The sequence below is a fragment of the Orcinus orca genome, chromosome 6, assembly GCF_937001465.1.
Source record: "Orcinus orca chromosome 6, mOrcOrc1.1, whole genome shotgun sequence".
NCBI classification, from domain to species: Eukaryota; Metazoa; Chordata; class Mammalia; order Artiodactyla; family Delphinidae; genus Orcinus; species Orcinus orca.
Window position 1 is genome coordinate 54,612,398 of NC_064564.1, and position 17,057 is coordinate 54,629,454.

Here is a 17,057-nt window from a genome sequence, read left to right on the forward strand (position 1 = left end):
TGAAAACATTATTCTAAGTGGAAGAAGTCAGTCACAAAAGATCATATACTATAATTTCATTAATGTGAAATGTTTAGAGCAGATAAATCTATATATAGAGAAAGGCCATAAGTGGTTATCTCGGGCTGCAGAGCTAAGGATAAATGAGGAGTGATTGTTAAAGGTTACAGGGCTTCTTTTGGGGATGATGAAAATGTTCTAAAAGTAATTTTGATAATAGTTGCACAACTCTGCATAAACTAAAAACTATTGGCCTGTACACTTTAAATGGATTAAACGTATGGTATGTGAATTATACACCAAAAGGAAAGAAAGAGAGTTTTCTTACTGACAATGTAATTATATAACTTAGAAAAATCTAGAAAATGTACACATTTTTTGAACTAAGACATTTGGGGAAAATTGTTGAAAAGAAGCTCAAGATAATTCAATAATATTGCTGTCTTCTAGAAATAATTAATTAAAAATATAATTTAAAATATTATTCAGCAAAAAAATATTTAGCATAAAACAATATTTTAATATTAATAGCTAGGAATAAATCTAATAAAAATGAACAGTACCGTTCTAAGAAACTTACAAAACCACATGCCACATTCTTAAATAGCAGGATTATAATTCTTCCAAAATTAATTCATAAATTAGATGATGTTCCAACCTGCTTTCTAACAGAATTTTTCAGTAAAACTAATGAAATGATCCTTAAATATTATTAGATAGTGAAGAGGCACATATAGGGCTCATGACTTACAAAAAGAAGAATAAAGAAGTAGATCACCCTACAAAATAATGAGTAAAATTCTAAAACTACAATACCTAAAACCATGAAAATAACAGGTTTTCCAGAAAGTCCAGAAACAGGAAGTCCAGAAACAAACCCAAACATACCCATGGAAACTTAGAGATGTGAGAGAGACTGAATCAGAAATCAATAAACTACTGAATAAACGGTGTGGAAGACGACACCCAAAAATGAATTCTAAATAGATTAAAAATGTTAGGGTAGGGAATACTTAAGAATATAAGACTTCTAAAACAAAAACATTAGAGAAGGAAATAATAAAAATGACTATAAAAATTCACAAATTTTTGAATGTTTAATTCACCTTATTCAAGACTCACTGAACAGAAGGTATGTGTGATATATATATATTTTTAAAAGTATTGCTATCTAGAATAAAGAATGCTTACAAATTAATAAGAAAAGATAAGCACTCTAATAGAAAAAAAAGTCAGAACTGAAAATCACAGTAAATCATAGAATGGACTATTTGAATGGCAAATAAGGAAATGAAATCATCATCAAAAAATCATGCAGCTATGATTAACACAAGGAAGTACCACTTACCCTTATGACACTACCAAACTGCTTAAAGGCTGTAGGGAAGCAGAAACTGATATAAAAATAAGAAAACAAATGTGCCAGAATTCACTTCTCTCAATGGCTCAGTCATTCCCTGATTGTGCACTAACAGAATTACTGTATGTATTTCTTTAAATATCTGCAATGAATAGATTCACACACTCAGAAAGACAAATCCTTAAATAATCAGGCACACGTGCATACACTCACACACACGTAGACACACATATCCATTCTTACTATATTTTAATAGCACTATATATATATATATGTGTGTGTATACTTATGTTATATATTCTTCTTAAGCATGTATACATAGAGGAACTATCATATTTACTAGCACTAAAATTTGTCTGAGGCCTTTTCAACAAAATCTATGTTAAAAGAGAAACCTGAAATTCGGTGGGAAAATATGAACAAAAACATTCTCAAGACCAAGAGAAAGCTACAAGAAAATATTATTTTGAAAAAAAACTGATCAAAAAGGATATAAGAATATTATAAAGATTGATTGCACCTTTTATCTTCTATAAAAGTAAAATTTTACGATGAATAAGGCCCTCTCAAGCCAAAGAAACACATATAAAACACATGTGAGTATTTTTTAACTGTTTTGTGCTTTTTTTACATAGTTTTTAAAGGACCTGGAAAATACAGTATTAAAACTATATTGCAATGAATCCTAGCTATATTTATAAATTTAATCCCTAACTGCAAAAAGCCAAAATTCATAATTCTAAATATGTTTTTTCAAAACATGTTTTATTTCAAAATGCAACAGCCTTTATTTTTTAATGATTACATTTTAGATAAGTATTTGAAGTCAGTTTCCTGCTTTGCAACATCAATTTTTAAAAAGCTGTGGGTCTTAACTGAAGGAATATAAATTAACGCTAGTCCCCACTGGTGGATATGAATATATAACTTATTATTTAAAGAAAATAACATGTAATAAACTTCCTATAAGAAGTTAGATCCAAAATAACAGCACAGATTCCATTCTCATTGCATACCTTTATTTTTGCATCAATGCTATACTTTTCTTTTCTCCAATGTGCTTCCTGCTTCCTCAGTTTCTCCAGGTCATTTAGCAGGTCAGCGCAGTGGGTACTTAATTTCTCATTTTTCTCCTTCAGATTTTTTATAACCAGTCTGTTTTGCTCTTCCTTATTCTGTACACACTCCTTAGTGTCCTGTAGAACAGTACCACAGGGGCCGATAAACAAAACAGAATGAAACAAACCAAAAAACAGGTGAGAACTAATCAGCAAATATAAACTGTACAATTTTACCCCCACAGCAGCTTCTATATTTGATGGCCAAGGTCACCTGTATACTTTTATTGGCCTCTTTTCATGCAGGTGGATGGGTCATATTTTTTCACTGGATGACAGCTTTGATGAGTACACATTTGCAAAGAGCCCATTAATTGATCAAGCTGCCTTTGATGCTGTCCCCAGCTATTTTTGAGACCCACACAGACATATCCTCCCAGACCTGGGTTTTATCAATTAATAATGCCAGTCCCATCAGAATCTAATTACAAGAAGCCACATATTCACACTCCTACTTTCTTAGCTCCATTTCCATCATTAACTATTTATCTTAAAGTTATAAAGCTTAGAGTCTTAGCTTTAAAGCATCTTTCTCAGAGTTTCTGCATGTAAGAAAACTGTATGGTACAGCAGGGCCTAAGGCAATTTTTCCTCCAAGCTTGTCACTTTCTGTGCCACAAAGGCTGACAAAGCTTTAAGTAGGACTTCAAAGAAAGTACTGTAAAACTATGTACAAGTCAACACACCTTAACTTCTTGACTTTTATCTTTAAATTTCTTCTGCAAGTCACTGAATTCTTTCCTTAAGAAAGCATTTTCTTCATCTACTGCAACCTTCCGTTTTACAAGGTCATTTATTTCCTGTTTTAGTCCTGATTCTCTCTATGGAAAAAAGCAAAATTACTGATGAGCTGGTATTTCTAAGAAAAAATAATTTTATGTAAAAAGTTTTAGATTTTGACTGATAATATTAGAATTAACTACCTTTCATAATAACATCCATTATCATAATACTCATTTCCTATGACATGCCCAGAGATTTTCAAGTAAAATGTACAAATCTGGTACTGATTTACTAGTTTAAGATGAAGAACCCATTAAAAACTGGATACCAAATATTAAGTCACATACAGAAAGCAAACTTTTTGGATTTCTGTGTGTAATAGGAAAAAAATGAAATTTTACAAAACATTCTAATTAAAGAAAATGCTTATGTAACTAAAATAAGAATTATCCTCTATTTTACTATCATTTGGAAGAAAATATTTTTTAGAGAAATGAATACAGTTTTGTGAAAGCATAAGCAATTTTAAAGAATGAAAAATGGAAAGTCTGCCTTGATACAAAAAGTATCTTGCTCTGTAGAAAGAATATTCAGAATATTAAAATTGCCATAATTTTTAACTGAATATTCTTCTCACCTACCAGAGTAAATGCTATCTAATTGGAGGATGTATCCATGACTCAATTCTTAGTTTCCCTCTTCTCAAATCTTTACAGCTTTTCCCTCAGAAAATTTACCCACTCTCTTGGCTTCTGATCTCATCTCTGTCTGAAAGACTACCCAATCCATAATCCAGCCCTGACTCTTTCCCAATCACCAATCCCACATTTCCAGTTTTCTCTAAAATACCTCCATCTGAATTATCTGCTGCCACCTCGAACCAACATGCTAAAACAGACATCCATGTCCTGATATTAACTCTTTACTAAACTTACTCAACTTTTGTCAACCCACTCATTTTTTCAACCAATATTTGAAACTAGTAGCTCTTAAATTTTTTTGCAGTGTTTAATTTAGAATTTCTATTTTATTTAAACATTATTAAATTCATACTTGATATATGCTTTGTTATATTTTACCTTTATTATATATAGTAAAACTACATTATTTTTTAAAATTTTTATTGGAGTATAGTTGATTTATAATGTTGTATAAGTTTCTGCTGCACAGTAAAGTGAATCAGTTATACACATACATATATCCACTCTTTTTTGTACTCTTTCTCCATATATGCCATTGTAGAGTATTAAGTACAGCTCCCTGTGCTATACAGTAGATTCTTAGCAGTTATCTATTTTATATATAGTAGTGTATGTATGAAACTTTTATTTCATCTCTGTGTATACTGGGTCATGAAGTAAAATGTATTTTTTTCAGTGTGGGGATCACATTAATAAAACATTGCTTTTGATTATTTATATTAAGAGGTGGCATTACTAGTTCATAGGTTATATGCACTTCAAGAGTTCTCATAGCTCCACATGTGCACCAACATGACGCTCAAGCTTGGTAAGTTTTTACAAATGAGATATAAATGGTACCTCATATTACTTTTAATTTTTATTTCCTATTTTAATTATTAGGGCATATCAAAATGTGTTTGACATCAATCAAACAGCATAAAAACAGATGCATAACATGGCCCATCCACAATTCACAGCCTATTTTTCCTTTCTCATCTAAGTCTCAGCCTCCTTCAATACTCAATTTCTACCTCCTCAATGAAGCCTTCCCCAGCTATCACAGTAATTTCTGCTATTTCTAAATTTCTGTATTGCCTACATTATTCATTTGACACATAACAAATTACCTAGTCTTACTGATTATCTATGTACACATACTATCTTCCAAACTAGATTATAGTAAATGTTTATGAATGAGACTGACACTGAATGATAAATTCAATCATATGAACACTAAGACTGAAATACCTACAGGCCTATCCTTTCAAAGGAGAACTAACAAAAATTGAGCATCCTCACCTATTCTGGAGACTATCAGGAAGGTGCGACACTAGATCAAATGATTTAAGGTTCAGAAGGGTTTGCCCAATAATGTGAACTAAACTTAACTTGACAATATAAATGACACCAATAGCAAGCCCTTTCATGAAAATTACTTAATATATTAAAATGTTGGCATTTGAGTGAATTTAGTAATCCACAGGACAAATATAGACTTAATTTCTAAATAAAAACACAAAATACAGTGGGAACTTAGTTAACCAAAACTATCAAATTTTGATAATTAGTTTAATAATTGGTATTATATATTATAATCATTAAAGTAATAAGTTAGACAAAGATGTACTCCCAACGGAAGAGGACTGATAAACTCTCAAAGATCTGTTAAATTTTATATAACTCCAAACATTTTCCTGATAAAATATACCCTCAATGATCTAGTTTCTATAATGAAAGCACAGGTATATATAGTTACAATTCATTTATTTTGTTTTCTTTTTTACTGAGGTATAGTTGATTTATAATAAATTATATAAGTTTCAGGTGTATAACATGATTCACAATTTTTAAAAGTTATACTCCATTTATAGTTATTATTCAAAATGGCTATATTCCCTGTGCTGTACAATATATCCTTTTAGCTTATTTACATTATACATAGTAGTTTGTACCTCTTAATCCCCTACACCTATCTTGTCCCTTCCCCTTTTCCTCTCCCCACTGGTAACCACTAGTTTGTTCTACGTGAGTCTGTTTCTTTTTTGTTATATTCATTAGTTTGTTTTATTGTTCAGATTCCACATATAAGTGATATCAAATATTATTTGTCTTTCTCTGACTTACTTCACTAAGCATAATACCCTCTAAGTCCTAAATTTAGCTTCATGAAACCTTTTCAAACAAACTTTTCTGGATACAGTAGAGTACATTCTTAATGGTCTGCCTTGAGTTAATATTAAAACAGCAAATAGAACTCAGAGGAACCATAAAGCATAAAGAGTGACAAGAGGAAGTATGTCTGAAACAAATAATTTATTATGGATAAGCCATGAAATGAATAATTCAAATCATGGTCAAAAGAAGTCTACAGAGTAAGAAGAAAATGATCGTGAATATGAAGCATTTTCGAAAAAAAGTGGGGTGTGGCAGCAGTGGCACAGAAGACCTAAAACTGTAGGAGGCAATACTTGAGCATAGTTAATATATTATTTATATGACCTACTTTCAAATGCACATAAAAATTTTAATAAAAAAACAGAAAAGTAATGAAACCACAACAACTAAAACAATGGTAAATGGAGAAAGGGGAAGGGGTGAGAAATTAAATGTAAATGAGAACCAAAACTTATCTATGAGCTTCCTAGAAGGTAAGGAAAAAGAGAAATATAATGTTTAAAAAAATCATCTAATTGAATACAATACACTCGGTTATTAGCAGAGTCATGTTATCTAATATAATACTTAAAGGAGAAATTTATTACAAGATTTACTTTATAACTAACAGCAACAAAGGTAAAGCGTAGTCTTACCAGAAGATATATGGCAATTTTTACACTATTATCAATAAAATATGTTATATTATTAGATTGTTCTATGAAAGATTTCCTGCAACTAGTTAAAAAAAATGTGTGTGTGACTTTCTACTAGTTTGACTAGAAACATAGTTAAGATTTAAATAAACTAAAGGAATCATCATTCTTAACTGTTCCTCTATTCCACAGACTACAAGTTTAGAAAAGTAATGGCTATTGAACATTACTCAGTGGAAAAACAAAAACATAATGGAGGGACTTCTGGCTTCCAATCCAGGATGTAGGAACTTGGAAGTTGTCTCTCCTTTTCACACAACATGAAAAAAGCTGAGCAAACTGAAAATCAACACCTCTTCCTAGAGTCATCAGAGAACTGAGGTCATAGGGCAAATTGCTGTTCCCAAAACTAGAGAGACAGGCAGATACAGAGAATGACAATTTAGCAGAGCAAAAACCCAGAAGAAAGGAAGCTCCATGGAAACCAGTAACAGGGTAGGAAAATCAAATTTGCAATTAACAAATTACTGGAGGATCAGTGTGGACATATTTGAGAGTTAAAATGTCTGGGAGGGCCCGGTCTAGAGGAGTTCCCATAATTTCGTGAATTCTACACAGAGGAGCACAATCAGATTGTCACTGTGAAGATCAGAGAAAAGTCCCTTCCTGCTTTCTGTGGGAGGAGAGGGAACACAGACATTTAAAAATATGCCCTAGCGGGGAGGAGTCAAGATGGCAGAATAGGAGGATGCAGAATTTGTTGCTCCTCGCAAGTACATCAAGAATACATCTACAAATAGAACAATTCTCATAGAGCACCTGCTGAACATTAGCAGAAGACTTTGGAACCTAAAAGGACAAGAAAAATCCCCTCACAACTGGGTAAGATGAAAGAAAGAAAAAAAAAGAAAAGAGGAATCAAAAATGGGACTAGCACCCCTGGCGGGAAGCTGAAGGTGAGGAGAGGTCCCTGCAACTCAGAAATTCTAACTCCCTCATGGTGGGGAAATCAGCTGGGAAAGAAAAGGACCTTCAGGGGAATCAAAGGAGAACACAGCCATTGGTCAGTAGAAGGCAGGACAAAGTAAGAACTGCACACATGGTCTACACCACAGCTCTGTGCATTCCAGCCTGAGTCATGAGTCACCTATTGCAAACAAGGTCTGGGTGCTGGAAAATGGGGTTTGGAGTGAGGACCCAGGGAGGGGACAGCTGTTGGCTACAAAAAGACAGCCTGAAGGGACAGGAGTAAGGAGCTCTACAACCAAGAGAGTTTGTGGGAAAAGTTCCAGACACCATAGAAGCAAGGCGTCACTCTTGAGTGGTATGCAAAGGGTGGGGCCACCATTACAACACCTTTGCAGCCGGCTTCTGCCTCCCCGGGCACAGCAGAGGGGACAGGAATGAGGGAAGCACAGCCAGGAATGCCCCTAGAGGAAGCGTGGTCTGCCTGGAAGGTGAAGTGCCATTGCTGAGTGGTGCATGGGGGCGGGGCAAGGCAGCCACCACCCTCACACGCCAGCTCCTGCATCCACGGGTACTGGGAGGGGGACTCCCACCAGAGCCAGTGCGCCACAGTCTGTTGCAACCGCCTGCTGGTCCCGGCTGCCGCAGGTAACTCGCACACACCCCAATTGTGGCCGCCCCCCCAACTGTAGCCGCCGTACCCCTCCCTGGCCTGAATAAGTGTGACCCAATCAGCTGCTGCTTCCACTCCCTCTTGCCTGGGCAAGGAAGGAAGGTGGCGCACATGCAGAGAAGGGATCAAAACCGAAGCTGAGCCCCAGGGACAGTGCAACTAAGGAAGAGGAACGGAAATCTTTCCATGCAGTTGCAGAAGCTGCAGATTAAATCCCCAAGATCGGGTTGGTAAATCTTGCATCTGTGAGATACCTGAATAGATGAATGTTCCAACAATTGAGTTCAGTATAGCCTTCACAGCAGTGGACTTTGAGGGCAAGTACACCGGAGAGTCAGGCCAGGTCAGACTATGAGCTGACCCCACAGTGCCCACAGCAGGTGTAGAGACCTATGCAGAGGTATTGGAAGGCCTCCCTGGGAGGCGGGGATTGGCTATGGCTCACTGTGGGAGCAAGGACACTGAGAGAGGATGCCCCAAGAAAATATATTTATTACTGTTATGCTTTTATTGTTTGTTTCATTCTGTTCAGTTGTTGGTATTGTTGCTTTAATTATTTTTTATCTTTTATTCTTATTTTTTTAATATATATATTTTTAATTTTTCTATTTTTATTTTACTTTTTGGTTGTTTTGGGGTTTTTCTCTGGTTTTGGTTCTTTGATTTTTGTTTTATTTTATTTTTATTGCTTTCATATATATATTTTATATTTTCTTCACTTTTTTGCTTGCTTCCTTTCTGTTTTATTTTTCAGTTTTTGTTATTACTTTAGTCCATAATTACCTTGAATGTACATACATATCGATAATTACCTTGAATGTAAATGGATTAAATGCTCCAACCAAAAGACAAAGACTGGCTGAATGGACACAATAACAAGACCCGTGTATATGCTGTCTACAAGAGACCCACTTCAGACCTAGGGACACATACAGACTGAAAGTAAGGGGATGGAAAAAGATATTCCATGCAAATGGGAATCATAAGAAAGCTGGAGTAGCAATACTCATACCACACAAGATAGACTTTATTATCTTTTTTCATTTTATTTTTTGGCTGTGCCGGGTATTACTTGCAGCAGGCAAGATCTTCGTTGCAGCATGCAGTATATTTAGTTGCAGCACACGCGCTCTTCATTGCAGCATGCAGGCTTCTTTCTAGTTGTGGCACGCAGACTTCTCTCTAGCTGTGGTACATGGGCTCCAGGGCACGTGGGCTCTGTACTTGTGGCACACAGGCTCTGCAGTTGAGGTGTCCAAGCTCAATAGTTAAAGCACGCGGGCTTAGTTACCCCACGGCATGTGGGATCTTAGTTCCCCAACCAGGGATTAAACCTGCATCCCCTGCATTGGAAGGTGGATTCTCTACCACTGGACCACCAGGGAAGCCCGAAGAGAGACTTTAAAATAAAGACTATTACAAGAGAAAAGGAAGGACACTACATAGTGATCAAGGGATCAATCCAAGAAAAAGATATAAGAATTGTAAATATTTATGCACCCAACTTAGGAGTACCTCGATACATAAGGTAAATGCTAACAGCCATAAAAGGGGAATTTGACAGTAACACAATAATAGTGGGGGACGTTAACACTCCACTTACACCAATGGACAGATCAGCGAGACAGAAAATTAATAAGGAAACACAAGACTTAAATGACACATCAGACCAGATAGACTTAACTGACATTTATAGTACATCCCATCCGAAAGCAGCAGAATACACTTTCTTCTCAAGTGCACACAAAACATTCTCCAGGAGAGATCACATCCTGGCTCATAAATCAAGTCTCAGTAAATTTAAGAAAACTGAAATCGTATCAAGCATCTTTTCCAACCATAACACTATGAGATCAGAAATCAATTACAGGGAAAAAAATGTAAAAACCATAAACACATGGAGGCTAAACAATATGCAACTGAATAACCAAGAGATCACTGAATAAATTAAAGAGAAAATCAGAAAATAACAAGAAACAAATGACAACAAAAGCATGACAACCCAAGACTTATGGGATGGAGCAAAAGCAGTTCTAGGATGGAAGTTTATAGCAATACAATCTTACCTCAAGAAACAAGAAAAATCTCAAAGAAACAACCTAACCTTACATCTAGAGTAACTAGAGAAAGAAGAACAAACAAAACCCAAAGTTAGTAGAATGAAAGAAATCATAAATACCATAGCAGAAATAAATGAAATAGAAAGGAAGGAAACAATAGCAAAAATCAATAAAACTAAAAGCTGGTTCTCTGAAAAGTAAACAAAATTGATAAACCTTTAGCCAGATTCCACAAGAAAAAAGGGAGAGGACTCAAATCAATAAAATTAGAAATGAAAAAGGAGAAGTTACAGCTGACACCGCAGAAATACAAAGGATCATAAGAGACTACTACAAGCAACTATATGCCAATAGAATGGACAACATGGAAAAAATGGACAAATTCTTAGAAAAGGACAACCTCCCAGGACTGAGCCAGGAAGAAATAGAAAACATAAACAGACAAATCACAAGTAATGAAATTGAAACTGTGATTAAAAATCTTCCAACCAACAGAACTCCAGAACCAGAAGCCTTCACAGGCGAATTCTATCAAACATTTAGGGAAGAGCTAACACCTATTCTTCCCAAACTCTTGCAAAAATTGCAGAGGGTAGAACACTCCCAAACTCATTCTACAAGGCCACCATCACCCTGATAGCAAAACCAGACAAAGATATCACAAAAAGATAACTATAGGCCAATATCACTGATGAACATAGACACAAAAATCCTCAATGAAATACTAGCAAAATGAATCCAACAACACATAAAAAGGATCAAACACCATGATCAAGTGGGGTTTATCCCAGGGATGCAAGGATTCTTCAATAAACACAAATCAATGTGATATACCATATTAACAAACTGAAGAACAAAAACCATATGACCATCTCAACAGATGCTGAAAAGGCTTCTGACAAAATTCAACACACATTTATGATAAAAAAAACTCTCCAGAAAGTGGGCATAGAGGGACTCTACCTCAACATAATAAAGGTCATATACGACAAACCCACACCCAACATTATTCTCAATGGTGAAAAACTGAAAACATTTCCTCTAAGATCAGGAACAAGACAAGGGTGCCCACTCTCACCACTATTTATTCAACATAGTTTTGGAAGTCTCAGCCATGGAAATGAGAGAAGAAAAAGAAATAAAAGAAATTCAAAGTGGAAAAGAAGAAGTAAAACTGTCACCATTTACAGATGATATGATACTATATATAGAAAATCCTAAAGATGCCACCAGAAAACTACTAGAGCTAATCAATGCATTTGGTAAAGTAGCAGGATACAAAATTAATGCACAGAAATCTCTGGTATTCCTATACACTAATGATGAAAAATCTGAAAGAGAAATTAAGGAAATACTCCCATTTACCATTGCAACAAAAAGAATAAAATATCTAGGAATAAACCTACCTAGGGAGACAAAAGACCTGTATGCAGAAAACTATAAGACACTGATGAAAGAAATTAAAGATGATACAAACAGATGGAGAGATATACCATGTTCTTGGATTGGAAGAATCAACATTGTGAAAATGACTATACTACCCAAAGCAATCTACAGATTCAATGCAATCCCTATCAAACTACCACTGGCATTTTTCACAGAAGTAGAACAAAAAATTTTACAATTTTTATGGAAACACAAAGACCCCGAAGAGCCAAATCAATCTTGAGAAAGAAAAATGGAGGTGGAGGAATCAGGTTCCCTGACTTCAGACTATACACAAAGCTACAGTAATCAAGACAACATGGTACTGGCACAAAAACAGAAATATAGATCAATGGAACAGGATAGAAAGGCCAGAGATTAAATCCACGCACCTATGGTCAACTAGTCTATGACAAAGGAGGCAAGGATACACAATGGAGAAAAGACAGTCTCTTCAATAAGTGGTGCTAAGAAAACTGGACAGCTACATGTAAAAGAATGAGATTAGAACACTTCCTAACACCCTACAAAAGAAAAAAAAATTCAAAATGGATTAAAGACCTAAATATAAGACTGGACACTATAAAACTCTCAGAGGAAAACAAAGGCAGAACACTCTGTGACATAAATCATAGCAAGATCTTTTTTGACCCACCTCCTAGAGTAATGGAAATAAAAACAAAAATAAACAAATGGGACCTAATGAAACTTAAAAGCTTTTGCACAGCAAAGGAAACCATAAACAAGAGGAAAAGACAACCCTCAGAATGGGAGAAAATATTTGCAAAGGAAGCAACTGACAAAGGATTAATCTCCAAACTATACATGCAGCTCATGGAGCTCAATATCAAAAAAAGAAAAAAACCAATAAAAAAAATGGATGGAAGACCCAAACAGACATTTCTCCAAAGAAGACATACATATGGCCAACAGACACATGAAAAGATGCTCAACATCACTAATTATTAGAGAAATGCATATCAAAACTACAATGAGGTATCACCTCACACCAGTCAGAATGGCCATCATCAAAAAATCTATAAACAGTAAATGCTGGAGAGGGTGTGGAGAAAAGGGAACCTTCATGCACTCTTAGTAGGAATGTAAACTGATACAGCCACTATGGAGAACAGTATGGAGGTTCCTCAAAAAAGTAAAACTAGAACTACCATACAACCCAGCAATCCCACTACTGGGCATATACCCTGAGAAAATCATAATTCAAAAAGAAACATGCACCCCAATGTTCATTACAGCACTGTTTACAAAAGCCAGGACATGGAAGCAACCTAAATGTCTATCAACAGAGGAGTGGATAAAGAAGATGTGGTACATATATATACCATGGAATATTACTCAGCCATAAAAAGGAACAAAACTGGGTCATTTGCACAGACATGGTTGGACCTAGAGAGCATCATATAGAGTGAAGAAAGTCATTAAGAGAAAAACAAACATCGTACATTAAGACATACATGTGGAATCTAGAAAAATGTCACAGATTATCTTATTTGCAAAGCTGAAAGACAGACAGAGACGTAGAGAACAACTGTATGGATACCAAGGAAGAAAGGGTGGGGGTGGGAGGAACTGGGAGATTCAGATTGACATATATACACAATTGATACTATGTGTAGAATTGATAACTAATGAGAACATACTGTATCACACAGGGAACTCTACTTTATGCACTGCGGTAACCTAAATGGGAAGGAAATCCAAAAAAGAGGGGATATATATATAAGTACAGCTGATTTATTTTGCTGTACAGTACAAACTAACACAACATTGTAAAGCAACTATGCTCCAATAAAAACTAATTTAAAAATAAAATAAAATAAAATTTCCCCTAAGTATATATTTCTTAACAAGGCCTCTCCTCAAGAGAAATTATTTTACCAAAGCCTGCTGGGATTTTACCAGAGACTAACCAACCCCCAGGGTGTAAAAACCCAACTCCAAAACCCTCTAGCCTTCCAATCTTTCCTAAGGGAGAAAAAACTGAGAAGCACTTGTGAAGGTCAGAGCCTATGGGCACAAGCGCACTAAAAGACTGAGACCTAAACATAAGACTATGGAATACTTCCCCTCCCCAGACACCTCACAATAGGTTTCATCAATAGGGCTTCGGTATAATAAAAAGGTAATACAACTGAAAGACCTTTGTGTTTCAGATGATATCTAAGAAGTCTCTCAAGAAAACAAAATAGATAAACAGCCAGACTCATCAAGAAAAAAAGGGAGAAGATTCAAATCAATAGAATTAGAAATGAAAAAGAAGAAGTAAAAACTGACACTGCAGAAATACAAAAGATCATGAGAGATTACTACAAGCAACTACATGCCAATAAAATGGACAACCTGGAAGAAATGGACAAATTCTTAGAAAAACACAACCTGCCAAGAATGAATAAGGAAGAAATAGAAAATATGAACAGACCAATCACAAGCACTGAAATTAAAACTGTGATTAAAAATCTTCCAACAAACAAAGGCCCAGGACCAGATGGCTTCACAGGCGAATTCTATCAAACATTTAGAGAAGAGCTAACACCTATCCTTCTCAAACTCTTCCAAAAAATAGCAGAGGGAGGAACCCTCCCAAATTCATTCTACGAGGCCACCATCACCTTGATACCAAAACCAGACAAGGATGTCACAAAGAAAGAAAACTAGAGGCCAATATCACTGATGAACATAGATGCAAAAATCCTCAACAAAATACTAGCAAACAGAATCCAACAGCACATTAAAAGGATCATACACCATGACCAAGTAGGGTTTCTTCCAGGAATGCAAGGATTCTTCAATATACGCAAATCAATCAATGTAATAAACCATATTAACCAATTGAAGGAGAAAAACCATATGATCATCTCAATAGATGCAGAGAACGCTTTCGACAAAATTCAACACCCATTTATGATAAAAACCCTGCAGAAAGTAGACATAGAGGGAACTTTCCTCAACATAATAAAGGCCATATATGAAAAACCCAGAGCCAATATCGTCCTCAATGGTGAAAAACTGAAACCATTTCCACTAAGATCAGGAACAAGACAAGGTTGCCCACTCTTTCCACTATTATTCAACGTAGTTTTGGAAGTTTTAGCCACAGCAATCAGAGAAGAAAAAGAAATAAAAGGAATCCAAATCGGAAAAGAAGAAGTAAAGCTGTCACTGTTTGCAGATGACATGATACTATACATAGAGAATCCTAAAGATGCTACCAGAAAACTACTAGAGCTAATCAATGCATTTGGTAAAGTAGCAGGATCCAAAATTAATGCACAGAAATCTCTGGCATTCCCATACACTAATGATGAAAAATCTGAAAGTGAAATCAAGAAAACACTCCCATTTACCACTGCAACAAAAAGAATAAAATATGTAGGAATAAACCTACCTAAGGAGAAAAAAGACCTGTATGTAGAAAATTATAAGACACTGATGAAAGAAATTAAAGATGATACAAATAGATGGAGAGATATACCATGTTCTTGGATTGGAAGAATCAACATTGTGAAAATGATTCTACTACCCAAAGCAATCTACAGATTCAATGCAATCCCTATCAAACTACCGCTGGCATTTTTCACAGAACTAGAACAAAAACTTTCACAATTTGTATGGAAACACAAAAGACCCCGAATAGCCAAAGCAATATTGAGAACGAAAAATGGAGCTGGAGGAATCAGGCTCCCTGACTTCAGACTATACTACAAAGCTACAGTAATCAAGACAGTATGGTACTTGCACAAAAACAGAAAGATAGATCAATGGAACAGGATAGAAAGCCCAGAGATAAACCCACACACACATGGTCACCTTATCTTTGATAAAGGAGGCAGGAATGTACAGTGGAGAAAGGACAGCTTCTTCAATAAGTGGTGCTGGAAAAACTGGACAGGTACATGTAAAAGTATGAGATTAGATCACTCCCTAACACCATACACAAAACTAAGCTCAAAATGGATTAAAGACCTAAATGTAAGGCCAGAAACTATCAAACTCTTAGAGGAAAACACAGGCAGAAAGAACACTACGACATAAATCACAGCAAGATCCTTTTTGACCCACCTCCTAGAGTAATGGAAATAAAAACAAAAATAAACAAATGGGACCTAATGAAACTTAAAAGCTTTTGCACAGCAAAGGAAACCATAAACAAGACTAAAAGACAACCCTCAGAATGGGAGAAAATATTTGCAAATGAAGCAACTGACAAAGGATTAATTTCCAAAATTTACAAGCAGCTCGTGAAGCTCAATAACAAAAAAACAAACAACCCAATCCAAAAATGGGCAGAAGACGTAAATAGACATTTCTCCAAAGAAGATATACAGACTGCCAACAAACACATGAAAGAATGCTCAACATCATTAATCATTAGAGAAATGCAAATCAAAACTACAATGAGATATCATCTCACACCAGTCAGAATGGCCATCATCAAAAAATCTAGAAACAATACATGCTGGAGAGGGTGTGGAGAAAAGGGAACACTCTTGCACTGCTGGTGGGAATGTGATTGGTACAGACACTATGGAGAACAGTATGGAGGTTCCTTAAAAAACTAAAAATTGAACTACCATATGACCCAGCAATCCCACTACTGGGCATATACCCTGAGAAAACCATAATTCAAAAAGAGTCACGCACCAAAATGTTCACTGCAGCTCTATTTACAATAGCCCGGAGACGGAAACAACCTAAGTGCCCATCATCAGATGAATGGATAAAGAAGATGTGGCACATATATACAATGGAATATTACTAAGCCATAAAAAGAAACAAAATTGAGCTATTTGTAATGAGGTGGATAGACCTAGATTCTGTCATACAGAGTGAAGTAAGTCAGAAAGAGAAAGACAAATACCATATGCTAACACATATATATGGAATTTAAGGAAAAAAATGTCATGAAGAACCTAGGGGTAAGACAGGAATGAAGACACAGACCTACTAGAGAACAGACTTGAGGATACGGGGAGGGGGAAGGGTGAGCTGTGACAAAGCGAGAGAGAGGCATAGACATATATACACTACCAAACGTAAGGTAGACAGCTAGTGGGAAGCAGCCGCATAGCACAGGGAGATCAGCTCAGGGCTTTGTGACTGCCCGGAGGGGTGAGATAGGGAGGGTGGGAGGGAGGGAGACGCAAGAGGGAAGAGATATGGGAACATATGTATATGTATAACTGATTCACTTTGTTATAAAGCAGAAACTAACACACCA

At 35.7% G+C, this 17,057-nt stretch overlaps 1 protein-coding gene across 8 annotated transcripts in view; it reads right to left on the reverse strand.

Moving 5' to 3' along the window:
* Nucleotides 1-17,057, reverse strand: part of CNTLN (centlein) — a 331,436-nt gene that overhangs the window by 220,613 nt on the left and 93,766 nt on the right. For 7 of the 8 annotated variants that reach the window (XM_033439731.2, XM_049711050.1, XM_049711049.1 and 4 more), the window contains exons 4-5: nt 3,165-3,299; nt 2,377-2,556 (exon numbers count right to left, since the gene is read on the reverse strand). In XM_033439731.2, coding sequence (XP_033295622.1) covers nt 2,377-2,556; nt 3,165-3,299 — 315 coding nt within the window. The remainder of the gene's footprint in view (nt 1-2,376; nt 2,557-3,164; nt 3,300-17,057) is intronic. The other variant, XM_033439732.2, reaches the window with a different exon arrangement.